This window comes from Megalobrama amblycephala, linkage group LG5, assembly GCF_018812025.1.
Source record: "Megalobrama amblycephala isolate DHTTF-2021 linkage group LG5, ASM1881202v1, whole genome shotgun sequence".
In the NCBI taxonomy this organism is placed as follows: domain Eukaryota; kingdom Metazoa; phylum Chordata; class Actinopteri; order Cypriniformes; family Xenocyprididae; genus Megalobrama; species Megalobrama amblycephala.
In genome coordinates, this window is record NC_063048.1 from 8,230,772 (window position 1) to 8,253,430 (window position 22,659).

At 36.7% G+C, this 22,659-nt stretch overlaps 1 protein-coding gene across 5 annotated transcripts; it reads right to left on the bottom strand.

The window, feature by feature from the left end:
• Positions 1–1,386: 1,386 nt before the first annotated feature.
• LOC125268392 (B-cell receptor CD22-like) lies at positions 1,387–18,420 on the bottom strand. Of its 5 annotated transcripts, none has more exons than XM_048190558.1 (13): positions 17,857–18,420; positions 17,726–17,764; positions 9,256–9,363; positions 8,800–9,153; positions 8,462–8,710; positions 8,138–8,392; positions 7,793–8,050; positions 7,455–7,706; positions 7,124–7,366; positions 6,930–7,044; positions 6,726–6,771; positions 3,971–4,228; positions 1,387–3,844 (listed from the first exon to the last, which is right to left on the bottom strand). In XM_048190558.1, the coding sequence occupies exons 3-12, from the start codon at positions 9,314–9,316 to the stop codon at positions 3,971–3,973; spliced, it is 2,091 nt and encodes a 696-aa protein (XP_048046515.1). In that variant the 5' UTR covers positions 9,317–9,363; positions 17,726–17,764; positions 17,857–18,420; the 3' UTR covers positions 1,387–3,844. The 5 variants fall into 5 exon arrangements, with proteins under 5 accessions (XP_048046515.1, XP_048046517.1, XP_048046516.1 ...); XM_048190560.1 differs by having other exon boundaries at positions 8,809–9,153; positions 17,857–18,417; XM_048190559.1 differs by lacking the exon at positions 17,726–17,764.
• Positions 18,421–22,659: the final 4,239 nt, after the last annotated feature.

The following is a 22,659-nucleotide window of genomic DNA, read 5'->3' on the forward strand; positions in this document are numbered from 1 at the left end:
CCAAGTGCAATGCAAAACGTCGGATGTAGTGGTGTAAAGCACACGCCACTGGACTCTAGAGCAGTGGAGACGTGTTCTCTGGAGTGACCAATCACGCTTCTCTGTCTGGCAATCCAATGGATGAGTCTGGATTTGGCGGTTGCCAGGAGAACAGTACTTGCCTGACTGCATTGTGCCAAGTATAAAGTTTGGTAGAGGGGGATTATGGTGTGGGGTTGATTTTCAGGGGTTGGGCTTGAACCCTTAGTTCCAGTGAAAGGAACTCTTAATGCTTCAGCATACCAAGATATTTTGGACAATTTCATGCTCCCAACTTTGTGGGAACAGTTTGGGGATGGCCCTTCCTGTTCCAACATGACTGCACATCAGTGCACAAAGCAAGATCCATGAAGACATGGATGAGCGAGTTTGGTGTGGAGGAACTTGACTGGCCTGCACCAACCTGATAGAACACCTTTGGGATGAATTAGAGCGGAGAGTGTCAGGCCTTCTTGATAACATCACTGCCTGACTTCACAAATGCACTTCTAGAAGAATGGTCAAAAATTCCCATAAACACACTCCAAAACCTTGTGGAAAGCCTTCCCAGAAGAGTTGAGGCTGTTATAGTTGCAAAGAGTGGGCCAACTCCGTATTAAACCCTATTGATTAAGAATGGGATGTCATAAAAGTTCATGTGCATGTAAAGGCAGGTGTCCCAAAACTTTTGGCAGTATAGTGTATAACCTGTCCATAGGGTCCCATCAATGAACAGTAATTCACAGATCAAGCACTAAAGGTCCTACTAGTGCTGTATTCCAGTAAATACACTACATACTTAAATGGCTTGAAGGTTAAGCAGGTTAATCGAAGCATTGTAAAAACATACAAAGTAAAACATGCAGAGGAAACTTCTAATACAATACATTAATAAATCAAATAAAACACTTAATGCATTTGAATATTGATAAGTTGTGCAGATATCTAGGGCTTCATTTATGAAGTGTGCGTACGCACATCTATGAGTGTGTGTATGCTTAAGTGTTCCTGTGGTTCAACTTACCCTAATGTATTTTAAAAAATCAAAATTCAGAATGTCTGATCTGTTGAAAGAAAGTATTGTTGGTGAATATAATCTATTAATAACAAATAACCACTTTTGGTCCGGGATAAGATTAATGAATTATTTTACTTTATGATGCTGAAAAGCATATCACCTGATCATCTTTGTTTTAGGGTTTCATTGCAACAAATTATGTGTTTTGGTAAACACTGTTACAAAAACCACAAACTGACCAGATATTTTCAATGAAACTGAAATTTCATAATTCATATTGTAGTACTCCTGAAAAGAAGTATAATTAAGATGAATAAAGAAAAATTAAAGAAGAGCGCTGCAGTGATGGCTTCCTTGATGGCGTATTTACTCTGAATGAATAATGAAAGCATATGCACATTAAGCTCAGTACATTACAGTATCAACACGCCACTTTTTCACAGTAATGACTGAATAATGATTTCAAACACTTTCCATCACAATAGAAAAATTAAGAAAATATGATCAACAGGTTATTTAACAAACTTAGTTCACATGCTCTAGTCCTAAAAATACATTTGTGGCATTGACAACTAGCACAGTGACACTCAAATCTTATGTTCTTTGCAAAAAGAATAGAATGTTCGGAATGTACACATAAGCACCAAAACATATATAACATATTAATTCATATTTACTCTCAACAATGGAATAAAATAACTAAACTGACGATACAACAATATAGCTGGGAATGGATATTAACCACATGCTAATTTTTAAACGCTATTCAATCCTTTGTATCTGATGTATTTCATACAACATAAAGACACATAAATTATTAATTAAGATGCACAACTTAGATACAAGGGGGTTAAATTACCTAAATGTGCAAGTTTAAGATAACTCATAAATCTGAAACAACATCATGAACTTTTATACACTCAAATAACATCGACATGCTGACCATTTATCACATGTAGCGGCTATCGCGCTAATCGTGAGGCACCCGTGCTAACCATGTGCTCAAGCCTGCTAAACTCATGACACACTATCAGTATAGTAAAATGAACAGCTTTAAACACACTTAAATCATCACTATCGCATTACACAGTGTTTATATTTACATAAAAGTGTTTTGTATCTTGATTTGCAGTTACCAGAAAAGAAGTATAATAAAGATGAATAAAGAAAAATTAAAGAAGAACGCTGCAGTGATGGCACATCACGGTATGCAGGTATGCGAAATGAAAATAATTAATTCAATAAATGCACATAACACTTTTGTTTTACATAAAGCACAAATAGTAAATTAGACACTATTTAGCAATATTAGAAAAATAACATTTAACAATTTTATAATGGATTTAAAGAAAATGTACCACATAAACATAACTTGTACTCAATAGTTCAGAACTTGTATTCAGTATATCATAACTTGTATTCAATTTCACTATATCACAATATCACCAATTTCACTATCATTTAAAAAATGAATACTAGCCTAAAAAACTCTCAAGTTTACTGAAGACAAATAAACAGTGATAAAGAAAGAGCAAAGAAAACAAACAATAGAACAAAGACACAAATGAAATAGACCTACCCGAAGAAAAAAACACTTCAAGCCCTAGAAATACTACGTAAAATGTATAAAGTAATCAAAAGTATAAAAACAATGCATAGTCTTTACAGTGTAAATTAAACATACATTTTATTTTTATTAAAGTTACAAAAAGCAAGCAGTGAGAGATTTTCTCTCTCTTTTGTTGTTGTTGTTTGTTTAGCATTAATAATGACAGAAAGTAAATTTGGATGCTGTCCCTTTAAGACTGACTGCACCGATCCATTATACTCAAGCCTTGTCTTTCTCAACTGTACCTTCACCTAAGACATAAATGGCTCAGTTTACTTCCAAAAACATGGTCACTTTGACACCTAGGTATGTGTATTTAACCGTTCAAGCTCAATTAGGTGGCAAAAAGCACTCAGTTCAGTCCTTGCGCATTGCGTGTCTCTCAGAGAGTGCGTGCATATGCTGAAATGAGTTGTCTTTCGCTGCAAATTGCACTTCAACAGTTTAAAACCACTTGTTTTTTTAACCGTAATGCTTAAAAACTCATGCAAATTATAAGCTTTCATGACCGCGCAGCATAGCAACCTCACGTGAGTGTAACCATGACAGAAATGATAGCCCAAAATCTCTACCGGTTGACAAATTTCTACCAGCTAATCGTGTCTACCAGATTATCCCCCACCCCTACTTATTGTGCTTAATAACACTTTAACATCAAGCACGTCCCTAATTCACAATCTCTTTCTGAGAGTTTCAGGTTTCTGTGCACACACTTTGGCGGTGTGTCAGCGTGAGTGCTGCACCGAGTTCCTTTTCAGGATATATTGTGCTTATAACTCTTTTTAACATCAAGCATTCATTCTTTTGTGGGTGCAAAAGTGATGTTGATTCAGTGCAGTTAACATTGACACATTAACACAGATTTAATGTTGTTTTGATGGTTGCTTGCTATCTGGGTCTATAGTACTAACAGATTAAACGCAAACAAACTTAAAATGAGTCAAATTAAAAAATATACACAAAACAAACATAAAACAAATAAGAGACTGTCATTCTCTCACAAAAGTTCAAAGAGAACAAATGAGTCTCAATGTGGGTGATGAACATGTTTATATCTTATGGTTGTGATCTGAACAGATGGATAAATTATTTCACAACTATCCAGTCCTCCATTTCCCAGCAGTCCAGGCTTTACGACACTCACTTATTTGCTGCTGTAGATCACTGATGTTTCTTTCACATTTTCAACAGTTGATCGTCTGAAAACACAGAACATAAAGAAATAATGTTACATCTCAGATTATGTAATCTGTGCAGATTATATGATCTGTGCTGGTTAATTTGGTGCAGGTTAAGATGGTGCTGGTTAAATTGTTCTTCCTCACCTAAACGGCAGCCTCAGGCAGATGAACTCTTATATCGTCATTCTGACATTCAGTCTCTTCCAGTCTTTTCTTCTCTTCCTTTCTGAGATGTTGGGCAGTTGTGTACTGGTCCTCCTCAGTGTCTCTAGATTCGGGAGTTTTTCCTCCAAATCTGTTTGGTTTCACACTGTCATACGGAGCGTCATTGGCTGAATCCGGTTCAGAAAGAGGCTCGTCATGGACTGAAACTCTCTGTGATGCGTCAGAATGGAGATTATTCTGAAATACCAGAAAAGACATACATCAGTCTAGAGCAGTTTTCTCAAACTTTTCAGATCAAGTACCACATCAGAAGATATCAGATCAATGTACTGATGTAAAATACAGAAATATAATTGTACAGCAGAGGAAGAAAGGAACAGAATCAGTATTTAAAATACAATACACTGCTGATGTGAATGCTAATGATTATCAAATGATTAAGCAACCAGTCTGCATCAAAATATATTAAATATATTGGAAATTAGAATTAAAGGGTTAGTTCACCCAAAAATGAAAATTCTCTCATTAATTGCTCACCCTCATGTCGTTCTAAGACCTTAGTTTATCTTCGGGACACAAATTATCTTAAAATCTTAAAAGATTCAAAGCAGTGTTTTGAAATCAGCCATCACTAGATATTGCTATAATATTAAAGTAAAACCACTGTAGTCTCATGAACTGATTTAAATATGTTTTTAGTAGCTTTCTGGGTGCTGAAAGTGTAAATTAACTTGTTGTCAATGGAGGCCTCACTGAGCCATTGGATTTGATCAAAAATATCTTTTTTTGTGTTCCGAAGATGAACGAAGGTTTTACGTGTGTGGAACGGCATGAGGGTGAGTAATTAATGACAGATTTTTCATTTTTTGGTGAACTAACCCTTTAAACCATGGAAGAATAATGCTGCATTTATAGCTATTGGAATTATCACAAATTTGAGTTACAATTACAAAATATAGCTGCAAGCAGCAATTACGGGGCAACCGCAAAGTTTGGTGTCAATATGTCAAAGCATTGCAGAGATACAGCTTCAAGAGTGTGTTTTGCATCATGCCTCAAATTCATTGCTCCGGTATACGAAAACGGTTTGACTTATCAACTTGAAATCCATAACTTTTTGTCAGCATTGTCTGAAGATGACACGATTCCCCAAATCCAACGAGACCAAATTTATGATTTTTGGACAAACCCATCAGAAGTTATAAGCAAAAATATCCATTTTTCATATCTCCGCACCAGCAGGTGACACTGCGCCCAAACACTGCATGATGCCTCAGGTCATGCTTGTGATGACATGTACCAAGTTTGGTCTGAATAAGATAAAGCATTGCGGAGATACAGCCTTACTTCTATTTTCGCAAGCACTATGTACAATTCGATCATGTGTTTTTGGAAAACGGTTTGAGGAATCAGCTTGAATTCCATAACTTTTTGTCGGCATGGTCTTAAGATGATCTGGTTCAATTTTCGTGAAAATCGGAGTAACGGCCTAGGAGGAGTTCGAAAAAGTAGGTTTTTCCAGAAAATTCAAAATGGCGGAAAAATTTTCATGACAGAAAATGACGTCATATGGTGCATTCGATTCGTCTTGTTTCTAGCCCTTACGGTTCAAAAGTTATTAGCATAAACATAAGTGCAAATTTGGACAGCTGGTGGCGCTAGAGGGATTGAGTTAGAGACTCCAAATTTGCTATGGACAAAGGTCAGTCTGTCCTCTAACTGTGTGCCAAATTTCACAACTTTCCCGCAAGTGGTTCTATGGGCTCTCATAGACTTTCAGAGTGGAAGAAGAAGAAGAAGAAGAAGAAGAAGAAGAAGAAGAAGAAGAAGAAGAAATAAAAAAAAGAACACCAACGGATACAATAGGTGCCTCCGCACCTTCGGTGCTTGGCCCCTAATTACACATGAACACCTTCTCAAGTTGTATACCATTGGGAAGCATGCTGTATGTTTATATGATTGTCAATGAATGGGACACTATATATCATTGTGACTTTAAGAAGATTCTTCCAATAAATAGCCAATAATAAACCCAGTGTCCTCCATGATTCCTGTTCTTTCGGACAACAAAGCACTTTAATGTGACAAGCTCTTATGCTTATACTTCACGTGCTATCGGAAATTTGATAATTCCCACTTCTCAAGTCGTGATTACGAGCATATCGCATTCAAGTTTCTAATTGGGAGAGCATTCATGTGCAATTTTTACCTAGGAAACTCGTATTTACGATCATTCCGAGAGTGTGTGAAGGCTTTAGAAGTAGGAAGTAGGAAATTTCTGATTGCACATGAAGGCAGCATTAGGGGTTTATTTTTTTTCTCCATGGGTCACACTACATGAGGGCGCTTGACAGAGTTTAATATTCATTTAAAGCAGGGGTTCCAATCCTGCTCCTGAGAGCTACTGTCCTGCAAAGTTTAGCTCCAACCCCAATTAAACACACCTGAACAGCTAATCAAGATTATACTAGGCATACTAGAAACTTCCAGGCAGGTGTGTTGAGGCAAGCTCGAGCTAAACTCTGCAGGACAGTGGCCCTCCAGGACTGAGTTTGGACACCCCTGATCTAAAGGGAGGAAAATTTTAGATTATGAAAGTTTTTACACATTGTGTAGATAAAGACTTTGATAATGTTAGTTTCCCATCTATTTGTACAGTTACAGTCTGAAATACTGATAACAGCTGATCGATTGATTATCTGCATCTGTAAAGTCATGTGTCTGAATGATTTACCTGTTTCGCTGTAGGATCTTCAGTTTTAACACTCCTTTGTTTCTTTCTGTTATAATGACAGACATTAACAGCATATGGACAACTATCAAATTAATACAAACTATGTATATTAATTTTTAAGAAATGGTCTGATAATCAAACATAAATCAAACATTGTCTTCGACATCAGACCAAAAAATGAACTTTTTTTTAAACAGAGCTCACAATATAAAGAAGATGATGATGATGATGATTATGATGAACATGATGATTATGATTACAATGAATCCTCCAGATGCCGCTGTGTTCTCAATCACATTCCTACCAGCACCATGATGAACTGAAAGAGGAAACCATCATGATCTCTCCAAACTGATGAATGATGTGAAGATACAGGAGTGTGTTAATAAAAGCTTCACCTGTGACAGTTACAGCGTCTGATCTCTGAGATCCATGTTGATTGTGAGCCTGACAGTAGAAGCGTCCACTCTGTAGTGCACTGAAACTCTGTCTAGATCCAACAGCTGAGCTTTCATTCTCCTTAAACCATCTGAAGTTCAGAGCAGGAGGGTTTGAATCACTGCTGCAGATCAGAGTCACTGAATCTCCTGGCATTATTTCACCAGATCTCTTTATCAACACTGAGACGTTCCTGGGAGGGTCTAATAATAGACAAAAATGACAGTTCACAATAAATATTAGAAAATGAACTTGGATTTGTGAACAATGTGCAGATGATCATTAACTCACACATGACGTTTAAAGTCACAGCATCAGAATATTTCTCTCCATGTTTATTGATGGACTTGCACTTGTATTGTCCACTGTCATCAGAGCTGATCTTTGAGATGCTGTAGATTCTTCCAGATACAGACGTTCCTCCTTTATACCAGCTGATTTCTGCTGGTGGGTTTGAATCACTGCTGCAGTTCAGAGTCACTGAATCTCCTGACACTATTTCACCAGATTTGTTTATAGACACTGAGATGTTCCTGGGAGGATCTAACACAGGCAAAAATGACAGCTCGCAATAAATATTAGAAAATGAACAATATTTGTGAACAATGTGCAGATGATCATTAACTCACACATGACGTTTAAAGTCACAGTATCAGAGTTTTTCTCTCCATGTTCATTTCTGGATCTGCACTTGTATTCTCCACTGTCATCAGGGCTGATCTTTGAGATGCTGTAGATTCTTCCAGATCCTACAGACATTCCTCCTTTAAACCATCTGAATTTCAGAGCAGCAGGGTTTGAATCACTGCTGCAGTTCAGAGTCACTGAATCTCCTGACACTATTTCACCAGATGGACTGATGGACACTGAGACGCTCCTGGGTGGATCTAAAACAGACAAAAATGACAGTTCACAATAAATATTAGAAAATGAACTTGGATTTGTGAACAATGTGCAGATGATCATTAACTCACACATGACGTTTAAAGTCACAGCATCAGAGTATTTCTCTCCATGTTCATTGATGGACTTGCACTTGTATTCTCCACTGTCATCAGAGCTGATCTTTGAGATGCTGTAGATTCTTCCAGCTCTTACAAAAGTTTCTCCCTTAAACCAGCTGATTTCTGCAGGAGGGTTTGAATCACTGCTGCAGTTCAGAGTCACTGAATCTCCTGACACTATTTCACCAGATGGACTGATGGACACTGAGATGCTCCTGGGTGGATCTAAAAAGGGGGAAAAAAATCCTTAAATGATCTCCAGTTTATAAAAAGAACAAATGAATCTGTACTCACACATGACATTGAGCTGAACAGCAGGAGAGGTGTGATTGTGTCCGTGTACAGCACAGCTATATCTGCCTGCATCCTTTCGTCTGACTGACTGCAGCAGGAGTTCATTGTTTCTGTCTCTTCTCTCAGTTAATGGCTGTGAGTTTCTGTACCAGATGAATGTTGCTCTGTCAGTCAGAGTGCAGCTGCTTTTACATGTCAGACGGACTGAATCTCCCTCTGTCACTCTCTCAGGAGACTCCACCTGAAGATCTGAACACAACACACACATTATATCTAGTGCTGCTGTCATACACTGATTATTATTCAACATAATGCACGGAAGAAGAGAGAAACCTCACCAAAGTCATCTGTGACAGTAAGAGTCACTCCTGGAGTGCCAATCCATTTACCATCAAATTTATTAGTGATAAATCTGAAATAGTACTTGTTTGAATCCTTCTGTGTCACATGACTCAGTCTCATTGTGCAGTTCTGCTGTTTATCTCCCAGATACTGAAGCCTCTGACTGTATTCAGGGTCCTCAGACAGATCTGGAGGCTCTTTACCCCTTACAGTGTCTTTAGTCCAGAACACTTTCGAGATCTGATGTCCAGTAGGGTATGTAAAAGTGCAGCTCATTATCACTGATGAGTTATTTAGTGCACAGATGTGTAAAGGTTTGTAACTCACACCCCAGTCAGCACTAGAAACCCCTGAAACACAGAATTCCTACTGAACAAAAGTAGCAGCAGCTTGTACATAAAAAATTCAGTATGCAAAATCTATAGAGTTTCTGTATTGTAAAAGAGACTTACCGTGAATCATGAGCAGAAAGATCAGAGGAACAGGAAGAGCCATTTTGAAGCACATCAGCATTTATTTCTTATAAACTCCCACAGTAATTTTTATAGTTAGTTAAATACCTAGTAAAAATGAAAATCAGTTAGTTGAGTGTTTGGTGGTGTTTTGCACTAGTGTTTGTTGAAGTTTAGGCAGAATCACTGTGACTCATCCAAGATGTTTACATCTTTCTTTCTTCAGTCGAAAAGACATTTCTGAGGAAAACATTCCAGGATGTTTCTCCATATTGTGTAGTTCACTGGGATTTAACGGATTGAAGTTCCAGATGAGGAATAAGGGTCTTATCTAGCAAAATGATAAGTCATCCTGGAATGTTTTCCTGCAAAACCTAAATTTCTTTTGAACTGAAGGAAGAAAGAAAAGAAAACATCTTGGATGCCAGGGGGGTGAGTAAATTATCAGGGAATTTTCATTCTGAAGTGAACTAATCCTTCAAGAGAGGTTTAGATGTTGATGTTTTATTGAAAATATTTGGTCATCATTTCTGTCACGTTCCTAGTCATTCCTGGACTCCATTTCCCATAATCCTCCCTGGCTATCACCTGCACTCACTCCACCAATCAAAAATCACCACACCCAGCTGCAGCACATTATCTGGACTATTTAAACCGCTCACATCCTCACACATGTTGCGAGGTCTTGTTTACTCTGGTTGCAACTCTGAGCGTTAGTTAGTATCTTGTTTGTCTGCCTGTTACTAATCCTGTCTGTTTCCCGTGTACGATTCTCTGCTGCCTGCCCTTTGGATTATCTGCTCTGTCTTGGACTTGTGATTGTTATCTGCCTGCCCTGATTTATTGCCTGTTCTCCGATTACGATTCTGCCTGCTCTCTGCCATACCTGTCTGCTGTTGTTCTACCATTGCCTGTCTGACTACGAACACTGTTTAATAAAAGCTTGCACATGGATCTCACCTCGTGTCCCGCCTCATTACAATTACGGTAATCGGGGGTTCCTTTAGTTGAGCAGTTTGACTCTTGGCTTTTTATGTGAGTTATGGTTTTTGTAACAGTGTTTAACAGAACACATAATTTGTTGCAAAGAAACAAAAATGATGATCATATGATATAATTTTCAGCATCATAAAGTAGAATAATTGGCTAATCTTATACTTGACCAATAGTGGTTGTTAACAGATTTTATTACACAGCTCTATGTACTTGATTCTGATTGGTCAATCGTGTCATCCAGCAGTATGTTATCACCAGATAACAACCGCTGAAAACAGATAACACAGGCTCATCCGGGTTACTGAAGTCAGCAGCGCTATATGCTTGCTAGGAACGGCTTTTCTTCATCAAATTTTGCATTTGCTGAGCTAATGAAATATTCAAACTCAGCCAAATCAATATTTTGTATACAGTTATTTAATTGTCATCCGGTATCACAGACTCTCTCTCGTGTTTCACACAAATGCAGCTGCTGCCATTTTGCGACTATTGTTTTGCACACTGTTGGATTATAAGATTAAAAACAGGTATGATCTCAGATCAATATCTCTTATCCCCATAATTATTTATGTGGCAAAATGCTGTTTAATAAGCAGTGTTGGGGTAGTTACTCAAAAAATGTAATTAGTTACTAGTTACTAGTTACTTCTGTAAATTGTAATGAGATTACTTTACTAGTTACTGCATTTGAAAAGTAACTTCACTACTTATTACTTTACTTTTTCTTAATTTACCGTGTAGATACATGGACAAACATCATAGCCCTATCATCACTTAATCTTTCTGCATAGAGTTTATTGTATAAATATTGAACCATATGAAAGAACAATAACCCCGTCTGCACAAAGAAATATGCCTCACCGTAAACAACAGAAATAAAGAAGGCTATGGTGGGGTCATTTTAAAATGGTGTCAACACACAAGTTTCAAAACACAGGCTTTGAATCGCTAATTCAAAAGTGAAAGTATAATGCTCACGGCCGCATGGGCATTCATAACGGCACCGCGCCAGTGGACACGCACGGTTATGAACGACCGTGAATGCATTTTAATGATGGGTTCATTAATGATGAGTTTATTATTATTCTTAATAAAAAAAACAACAACAACAAAACAATACAATCAATGACAAATTCGCTTAAATAGGCGCTCAGTCAAAGGTGAGGCGAAATGGGCAAAGTTAGGTGCGACTCTCGTTCAGCCCACTTTGAATTGAGCAGACGCGTTCAGTTCTGTAACTGAATGGTCACATGCAAAATAAAGAAATAAAATATTAAGTTTTGTTAACCAAATTAACAAAACCAAATTTTTTATTTGAATATTATTTAGTCTATTTATTTGATTTGTAATGATTTAATTATAATTTAATTAATTGCTTGTCATCAACTTGCAATTCCCTTGCGAACCCCCGTTTGGGAAACCCTGTTTTTTTAGAACATTATTTACATTCATTCTGGCGACGCGTCATGCAGCCAAGCTACAGGTATCGCGTTTATTTTGTTTTTCCTTTTAAAAATATTCACACTTGTTAACTAGGCTATATCATGAATTATATGATATTTTCCGATTGTCATATATGTGGAAGTGAATGCGTTTTGTTTAAACACCTATAATGATCATGTTAGTTGATAAAACAGAGTATCTGTCGGTATCTGTATCTGTTTACATTACATAAATTCATAAATTTTTCCTGAAATAAACGTAAGTGGCTGGTGAACTGGGATGAGAGAGTAAACTTTGTTTCATACGCATTGTATCTGATATGAATAAACAACTTCGTCAAATTATAATTTAAAGGATTATAGCAGCTTCCATATGAGTGTATGGAATCTGCATTTAACAAACTATAAATGTCTTTTTTATATATAGCTTAGTCCTCATTCAAACATCTGAAACCTCAAATAAACATGTGGTTGAAAACGTATTTGTGAAATATGAAAAGCACAGAGCGCGCCAGTCTCTGGCTCAGCGCCAGCAGCGGGAAAGCAGGTTTGAATTTAGCGTATTGAACGTTCTCATCACACCGGTGTTATCGTACACGTTAAAAAAGTTAAAATCGATCGGGTGAAAGGAGACAAATTGAAACTGAGGGGGCACAAATCAGATCTGAGGGGGCAATATGCCCCCTTTTGCCCCCTCGTGGCGCCGGGCCTGCTGAAACCCCCTGTCTCCATCTCCATTTCCAGCTCCAGCAGCTACGTCAAATCGATCTCTATGGCAACGGCACACATACAGGCACACGCATGCACGCACCACTTAAACAGACAAAACTTTACACACAGGCAAACACGGCTTGGGTAACGAAGGAAAGCGCGTTCCTATAGTCTAATAAAGTAGTGTAGTTACCAATATTATTAGTGTAATGCGTTACTTTACTTCGTTACCCAAAAAAGTAATATCGTTACTGTAATCCGTTACTTTGTAACTCGTTACCCCCAACACTGTTAATAAGTGGTGTGACTATACCATCATTTAAATGTCTGTGTCCGTCTAGTTTGAACTTGCCATGCTAGCAACTGCTAGTGCTCTAAAGAGCTAATAAAATATTTCAACTCAGATCAATATTTCGTGCTTAATTATTTACTTATGTGGCAAGTAGCCGTGTAATAAGAAGGGATAATGTACATCCAGCCGGTTGTTATCTCAGAATAAACCCCTTCAGGCTGATAGAAGACCCCTCTGCTTCACGTCTAGATGTATACAAAAAATTCTGGCACACAAAGACATCAAGAATCAGCATATCAGTCTCAACAATGGTGACAATACATGCTGGGAGTCATGAGTTTTATACTAAGGTGGCTCCCAGCATGCATTGCGGCATGAAGCATGTCACCATTGTTGAGATTTGGCATTCTTCTTGATGTATGTGTGTGTCTCAAGATTTATTCACATAATGTATTTAAAAATCAAAATTTAGAATGACTGATCTGTTGTAGGGCTGGGCGATATATCTCATGCGATTGTCACGCGCATTTCGTCAGTAAAGCCGGTTCCCTGATTGCCGCTAAATCGCCATCACCTGCTTTCAGATGGAGCGGCATTTAATAGACAGAGCCGTAGATCACTGATAAGCCACGCAATATCGCATTCATATCGCAGATGAATCGCCTTCGATAATGAACGCGATATTGCGTGGCTTATCAGTGATCTACGGCTCTGTCTATTAAATGCCGCTCCATCTGAAAGCATGTGATGGCGATTTAGCGGCAATCAGGGAACCGGCTTTACTGACGAAATGCGCGTGACAATCGCATGCGATATATCGCCCAGCCCTAATCTGTTGCAAGAAAGTATTGCTGGTAAATATAATCTATTAATAATGAATATCCACTTTTGAGATTAGTAAACTATTTTACTTTATGATGCTAAAAACTATATCAACTGATCATCTTTGTTTCTGTCTTTCTTTGCAACAAATTACGTGTTTTGGTAAACACTGTTACAAAAACCACAAATGCAAAAAAACAAGAGGAAACCCAACTAAAGGAAAAACTGATCACCATAATTGTGACCTAAAATATTTAATAAAACATAAACATCTAATCCAGTGTTTCCCAACCACTGTGCCATGGAAAATTATCAAATGTTTGTGTAATTTTATTTTAGTGTTGATGTGCCGTGGGATTGTTTACTTATCAAAACTGTGCTGTGGCAAGAAAAAGGTTGGGAAACACTGATCTAACCCTCTGTTAATTCTCAAAAAGAACTTCTGTAGATGTATGACAGAAATAAAGTCAAACTGGTTAGTAATAAGGGAAGCTGGTAATGCTCTTTTTGGAGTTGTTTAATCCTCCTCTGCTGTGATCTTGAGAGATTTATTGTCTTCTTCTTATTTTCTTCTACATTTCAGGCTGTGTGGCTTTAAGTGAGTTGTAGTTGTTGTGTTTCATTTTCTGAGAATGCAAGCATGATGACACCTGATGACAAGCAGAATCACTGAAGGAAAGAGTAACACAAGAACTACAACTGACTTCCAGCCACAACCTTAGATTAAATCAACAGAAAAGACATTAAATGTCTCTTATTACAAACCAGAGTGATTTTTTTCTGTAATTCGTCTACAGTTCTTTTTGAGGATTAACAGGTTTAGATGTTAATGTTTTATTGAAAATGTTTGGTTGCCATTACGGTGATTGGTGTTTACTTTAGTTGGGCAGTTGCTCTTGTTTTTTTCTGTAAGTTTGTGGTCTTTGTAACAGTGTTAATGGAAGCACATCATTTGTTTCAACGGATACTATAAACAAAAGCAATCAGGTGTTATGGTTTACACCAGTGGTTCCCAACCACGTTCTTGGAGGCCCTCCAACACTGCATATTTTGTATCTCTCACACCCATTACAAGTCTTGGAGTCTCTACTATTAGCTGATGATCCAAATCAAGTCTGTTTGATTAATGCCAAGTTTACACTGCAGGATTTTAAGCCTGATTTAAGCCTGATTTGCAAGTTAACGAGCTCGCCGACAGGTCGGGCTGTGATCAGGGGAAAATCAGCGAGTGATCTGCGCTCGGCAATCTTTATGTGTGAACGACTCAACAACGCATCAAAGAGGCTCGCTGAAACATCGCGACACCTCGCAGATGCCAGACAAATATCTAGCATGCTAAAAATCTGGAGCTGTCGGCCTACTCGATATCCTGTGGTGTCACATGTTGCGATGCAACATTCATTGAAATATACACTGATGTCTATGGAAGCAGCAATAACAGTCCATTCAAACATTGTGTCCTGAAAGCGCATCCTCTCTCGCACAGAAACATTTGGTCAGCGCTGCTCTGACGAATTAATCAGTAAAATGCCTCACCAGCAAGGTAATAACTGTGTGATTCTTGAGGTAGATAAACTTATAGTTTCGTTTTCGCTATTAGTAGAGACACTGCTGCTGTGAGAGAGGCACAGACACTTGCTAATTCGCATATGCTCTCTCCCTCTGTCACAAGTGCGTTAATAACTGTATCAACGGTATTATTCTGCTATCAAGGCTCAAGCCACCATTACTAGTTCTGAAATTACTTGTACAATTAGTAACGGAGGCTTAGGATGAGATGCGTAAGAAATTAGTCACACACACAAAAGTGTTTTAAGGACAAAAACCTGACAAATGTCTTGAAATACACCATCAAAACAGTGTCTTGAGGTGTGGTAACTGTAGTATAAGCGGAATAATTGACTCCGGGCCATTGAATTCTTAGAAAATAATGCACACCCGAGGAGAATTCAATGGCCCGTCGTCAATTATTCCTCACATATACTCCCAGCATGCATTGCGGCATGAAACATGTCACCATTATTGTGATATATGCTGAAAACTAAAGGAAACTAAACTAAAGGAAACACACCAAACATTTTCAATAAAACATCAACATCTACCTGTTGATTTCGAAAAGAACTACGAATTACAGAAATAAAGTCAGTCTTTGTAATAAGAGACATTTAATGTCTTCTCAGTTGATTTAATCTAAAGCAGCGTTCAGACTGCATGATTTTCAAAGTAGTCGGGTCACTGTTCTTTTCACACTGCATGACTATCTTGGCCAGCATTCAGTCGCTGCTGTGTTCAAACTGCACGATGGATTTGCGACAGAAGGTTTCACACTGCATGACTTTACAATAGGAAGAATCGCCGACAACTCTGTCTGGCACGCAAACTACGTTTCACAACCAAACACACAGGAGAAGTGACAAGGAAACAACGCATTATCACACGTGCAAGACCGGAGTTCTCACGTGAGACTGGGATTATTATTAAAAACGGTAGCCCGCAAGAAGCTTGCAATACGAATTGCCTGTGCGCTGATTTGCAGCGAAAACAAGAAAAAGAAAAGAAGAATATGGAGGAGGAAATGGTTGGGGAGACACGAGGAACAAGGATGTGTGTGTTCTGCAACGAGAGTTGGAGGTCAATACATAACTTTTCAATGTGCTATAACTCCTCCCTGAACTCCCCGCTGCCGTCTATTTTGCTCTTTCATTGGCTGTCGGTCATCGCCGATGTAGTTTTCAGTCAGAACACTTTTCACACAACAGGATTCAAACACCGACAGGTCCAGATATTTAGCATGCCAAATATCTCACGGGCGTCGGCGACTCGTCGGCCATTCTCTCAGATTGCGTCTTTGCTCGTTCACACTGCGTGATTGTCACTCACGTGAACAAGCTCCAATTTGCCTGTGATTTCGAGCATTTGTCGGCAATTTCTCAAAACCTGTCAGCGAGCCAAAATCGTGGCTAAAATCATGCAGTCTGAACTCAGCTTAAGGATGTGGCTGTAAGTCAGTGGTAGTTCTTGTGTTTCTCTTTATCTCTTTATTTCTCGTTATCATCAGGTGTCTTCAATAATCAAACAATCATCACTTAATTAACCACCTAAGTATCTAACTAACTCTAACACTTCTTCTGTGTTATTTTAACACTATGGGGCCAGTTGTTCAAAAAGTTTAATCTGGATCAGAATGATCTGGATTTGGAAATCCGATCTTTTGCTATCCAGGATCAGGTAATCCCTCTTACTTTTGTGCTGGTTTTTCAAAGCAAAATTGGATTGGATCACCCTGATCCAGATACACACTTTTTCAGATTACCAAATCTGGATTACTAGTGCTCTAAGGAGTCCCTAAAGGGACATGATGATAGAAGGAATATAGAAAGGAAATTTAATGATTTTGCGTTCTCTCAGAAAATTTCTGCATAGTGTTCACAGGAGAAACTTTGCTTTCGCTCACAAAGAATTTTGTTCCTGAAACCCACCCTTCTGATGGGATCAGTATAATCCAGATTTTTTGGAAATTTTTTTTTTGAACAGCTCAAACCGATTTTATCCAGATCAAAACCAAGATTGGATTATGTGATCTAATCTGATTTTTTTTTTTTTCCTTTTAAACAACCCATTTTCAAGATTTGATCCAGTCCGATAGCTGAAATCCTATCAGATTTAGATTTAGATTCACATTTAGTTTATTCATTTGTTTATGTTAAAACTATGTAATCCAAATGGATGGAAAATTTATTTGCAATCCAAATACATAAACCTTAAGTTTGGTTCACATTTTTATTGAGTGTAACCTTCTAAGTTCCTCTAACCTCAAGAGAACTGGACATTTTAACATTCCCATAACCAAAACAGAATGTTTGGAAAACGTTCATAGAACAACAATTTGTTAACTGAGTGCACACATACACATGAGGATGTTTGTCAGAATGTTTCAGGAACATCATGCTAACCTTACATTCTATTAACATTTTAGGAAACTGGACATTTTTATGTTCTTGGAATGTTAATCAACATTCCTAGAATGTTGAGTTGTTAATCAAAAAGTTCAAAGATCGTTTTAGGAACATCATACCTTTGAAAACAAGTTCAGCTAACATAAAAAAAATAAATAAATAAATCTTATCGTTCCCAGAACCAAAACGAAGAATTTGCAAAACTTTTTTTTGGGGATGACACAGAAGTGAAATGACTGAATAGGTCTTACCAAATGATTTAATGCAATCTTCTTTTGAAATCAGAGGTTCTATGAAAATACAAAGACTTGATATTTTAAAATAAATATATATAATGAATTCATATAGGATACATGCAATGTATAATTGTAAATGTACTCACCTCTTTAACTCATTTTCTTTCCAGCTGATGTTGACTAATTCAGAAAACTTTAAATACTTCAATTACTCATTTGTTGTTATTATTATTATTATTATTATTATTATGAACACAGAGTCTGTTAAAGACACACAAACAACCTAACCTGAGAGTCACTCCAAATGGAAGTGAAAAATATTTGTCTTTTTATCTGGAAATTCTTGTGAATGCACATCCCTCATGCGACTTGACCAATCAAAACATGACACTAAGATATGAGGTCTTTTGTGCTGTTTTTTTTTTTTTTTTTTTTTTTTTTTTTTACGAACGAATGTGACTGTACAATCACTATGTAATATCCCACTTGTACACTGAATTATTAAAAGATAAACTTTTCTATTTTATTGTCAGTGACAAAATAGGAACGAAAACGCAAAGTGTATCAGGAATATGTTCTATTTGAGACTGAGATAAGAATATCTATGTTTTATTTCTATTTTTTTATTTAGAAAGATGACAAACATTGATTTAGTGATTTCTTGGTTGTTAACCCTACTGTCATTCAGATGTAAGAATAGCCAAATCTAGCCTAAACCTTGAAGCACTCACCAGAAATGATGTAAAAATCTCCCCTTGTAAGGTTCTGGCTGAGAATGAAGATGAGGTTGATGAAGCAGATCAAAACTTCGGCATGTGCTTTATTAAAAAAAAAAAAAAAAAAATGACAATGACAATGAGAAAACTGAATAGAGGGGCAATATTTACATCATCAACTGATGATGAAAGAGGAGAATAAATGACTGAATGAATGAATGAACTTTACAATCAATGACAGATGGCAACATAAGAACTAAGGAAATATGAAATAATGAGAATCAAACTGAAATCCATGAAAATGAATATGACATCCATGTTTTTGTACTTGTTTATGACTTGGTTTGTAAAATGTCAATGTCGTTGCATTTTCAAATTAGATCATTTATTCTCAAAGCTGTTTCTGCCACATATGCACCATCAGCTGAGAGGGAGAAACCATCCTTATTATTATTTTCACACATACTCAGATCATGAGACAAATTTTATTTCTTGATGAAGACTTTCTTAAAATCTGAGCTGGCAAACCATTTGGACTAATGTTCATAAACTAACATGCAACATATTTCAAGCAACCCTTTCATTCCCAAAGCTGAAAGCTCTTACAAAGCACCTACCAACATGTTACCACATGCCATGTTTGTAATGGAAAATATGAACCTTCAGGAGAGCAGATAAGAGTTATTTTGTTTTGTTTTGATCATAATCATCATCATCCAAAAATTTAAAAAAATACCATGTCGTACCACGTGCTTGACCCATCAGGACATCACATATCGTGTTTTCACAGAAGTCATTTCACAGTTAAGAAGCAACTCCTGAGGGTAGACAAAGGTATTCATTCTGCTCTGCACAACTTTGTTTGTCTTATGTCCAAAATAAGTAATGCAAAACAGCTTCCTAAAGCACTTGGACCCCAAAGCCTGAATTCTCTTCTCAGTGTCTGCCAGAATGGTCCTGACACCTGTAAAGAAGAGATTGTTTAGTTTGGTGCTGCATTTTAGAAAGGCAATAAACAACACCAACTAAACGGGACTGGAAAAACAGACTGACAAAATGCTGTCCACTCAAGACATCTGGAAATCTCTTTGAAAAATATGTGAAAAAATATTACATTTCAAATCTTGTTTTTCATGCCCTAAGAGCAATAAAAACATGTAGGAAAAAAATCCTGACAGAGGTTATCATAATTCATGCATGAAAGGGTTAATGTGTGCTAAAAACAAACTCATCTCTGACTGAAACACATGCTTGCCTCATCTTGAATATGTATTATATTCATAAATGTGACCCCGGACCATAAAACCAGTCATAAGGGTACATTTTTTAAAAATTGAGATTTACAACAATTTACAACAATTTACATTTACAACACCTGAATGCTGAATATATAAGCTTTCCATTGATGTATGGTTTGTTAGGAAAGGACAATATTTGGCCGAGATACAACTATTTGAAAATCTGGAATCTGAGGGTGCAAAAAAACCTTTAAAGTAGTCCAAATGAAGTCCTTAGCAATGCATATCCACTCACAAAAATATTTTTTTAATATATATTTACGGAAAATTTACAAAATCTTCATGGAACATGATCTTTACTTAATATTCTAATGAATTTTGGCATAAAAGAAAAATGGATAATTTTGACCAATACAATGTATTGTTGGCTATTGCTACAAATATACCTGTGCGAATTATGGTTTTGTAATCAAAGGTCACAAATTAGGTTTGGGTAGCACTAGTAATATTTGCAAAATGCTCCTTAAACTTATAATGGTGGCACACTCTGGCCTACACTGTTGTAAATCAGTGGCGCAGACTACTGCAAGGAGAGAGAATAGTTGTCCAATTTTCATGTGGATGGACTAAGGAATAATAAGGAATAATAAGGAATAATAATAGTTTACTCAATATTCATAATTATGTAGGCTAGTTGTCTCTTCCTAAGGTCTGTGGGCCCGTATTGATTTTAAAATTTGCACCTCTTCTGTGGCTAATATTAATTTCATAATGATTCTTCAAGTCAAGCAGCAGAAGTTAAGTGACAATGTGCAAATACTGCTGGCCCATTTGGAGTTAAATAAATATGCAAGACTGGTCTTACATGTCACTGTTTATAACACAGGTGTTCATCCGTTGCTGGGCCGCTTAAAAAAAAAAAAAATGGGGGCCTAAATTAAGAGTATCCCCACTTCTCTTAAGAGTTTTATACGTCCTGATGGCAGGGGAATCCTATGATGTATGAGGGAATCCCTAGTATTAGCCTACAACACAGTGTGGTGATATAAAGTTAAGGAAACTAAAGAACAGAAAGAAATATATGTCTACCTCAAACTTAACGTTTGTTCTGTACATCAGCATCGGGGAATAACGTTATAATCTCGTTCACTGGAGAGAAAGCTGCTTATGTAGAACAAGTTCAGTTTACTTAAAAAATGTTTGGAAACCGATTGCCTTATTTTTGCAACGCAAACTTAAAGGGAAAACTGAAGTTAAGTTAATAATCTATTAAAAGTAAAGAAATCTAACTCTTCCCAAGTAAATTAAGTAAATAAATATCAATAAATATTTAAATATCAGTAATAAATATCAAGTTAGTTTAATGTCAACTTCTAGTTAACATACTCTAGAATATTTACTAATCTTACTTAAGATTTAATAGTAAGATTACACAAGAAATTCCATTTAACTAACAGTGTTATATTGTGTTCTGCAAACATCTTAAATACTATTATTCTCAACATGGCTTTAATCTGCCATTTTATGCTACGTAGACTTAAAAAACTATGTGCAATCGGTTTCCACATTTTCTTCAAGTAAAGTGAAAGAAGAATAGTATGTTGTACTGACAAAAGCTTTGTTAGTATAGTTCACTTACACGAGAGTACTACTAACTAAAAGAAGAACTGTAGAGAGTACTTAATTTACTTTAAATAAAATTTTATTGTCACCATTGTTATGGTTTGCATGGTTTGCTCAAGTGGTCAGCTGTAAGCTACTGTTACAGATACTCATTAAAAGTTTAACAAGATGTTGATAACATAGTGTTGCACAAATATTTTAAAACATTACTACTGAATACGAAAATTAAACATCTAACTAAACAACATTCAGTTAGAAATCAGATCATCTCTTAAAAATTATCTTTTCATTATTTATCTTCCTTTGAAACCACAAACAATGATTTCTTGATGCATGGTTGCACCAAAATGGAGAGAATTATAAAATCTTTAACAAAGTTCCAAGTGCCCAACCAAAGGGAACATGAATCACCATCATGGTAAGTAAAAAAAAAAAAAAAAAAAAAAAAAAAAACTTTTTTAGGAAAATCAACATCAAACTAATTGATCTTAACTTGGGTTTTCTGAGTAAACAAGCCATTAATAGACAGCAAGAATAGCTTTTACTTTTATTTCACCGAAGTAGATCCACTCTGCAAACATAACGTTGAATCCTCAGTCCGTGTGATTCTGCACTGTGTGGAGGGATGTCTTGGCATGTCTTGAAAATTTTTTGTAATTTTAATCAAATTACATTAGTTATGGGAACTATCTGTTCTAAAATTTCAGCAACAATTACAAATTTGTAATAAAGTCAACATTTTGGTTAAAGCTGCAGTCCGCAACTTTTTTTGGTTAAAAATGATCCAAAGTCAACTTTTGAACAAGTACATAACCAGCCAGTGTTCAAAACTATCTAATTATCTTGTCTCTATTCACAACAGTAAGCTTGTAATAATGTTTTATAATAAGAGCGACATGGCGGATTTCAGTGGGAAATTCAAGCATGCAGCAGTTCCTCTGTGTGTCATTACATCACGTCCGTAAACAAAGGAAGGAGTCCTGTCGAGTCAGTTATATTGTGAGGAAGCTGGCAGTAGCGGCACATTTATAGCCTTTTCTCACAGCAGCTGAAATAATTAAACTTATCATTTTGATGGCGGATTGTAAACCAGAAAGGTCCAAATGACAATCATCAGTAACAGCTGGAGATTCAGCCATAGTCAAAAAGCAAAAGACTTTGGACTGTGGAGTGGCTACAGAAATTGAAATCTACAGGTAATGCTAATACACACTAAATACACAGTCACACAGTGCTGATGTTGTTAACATTAACAATTTGAGAACAATATAACAGTAATAATAATTTGCACGGTTTGGCGTGATCCGAGCTAAGCGATCGTTAGATTTAATCATCATTGGCAGTGTGATTTATTGTAAGCCTAATGCTTTTT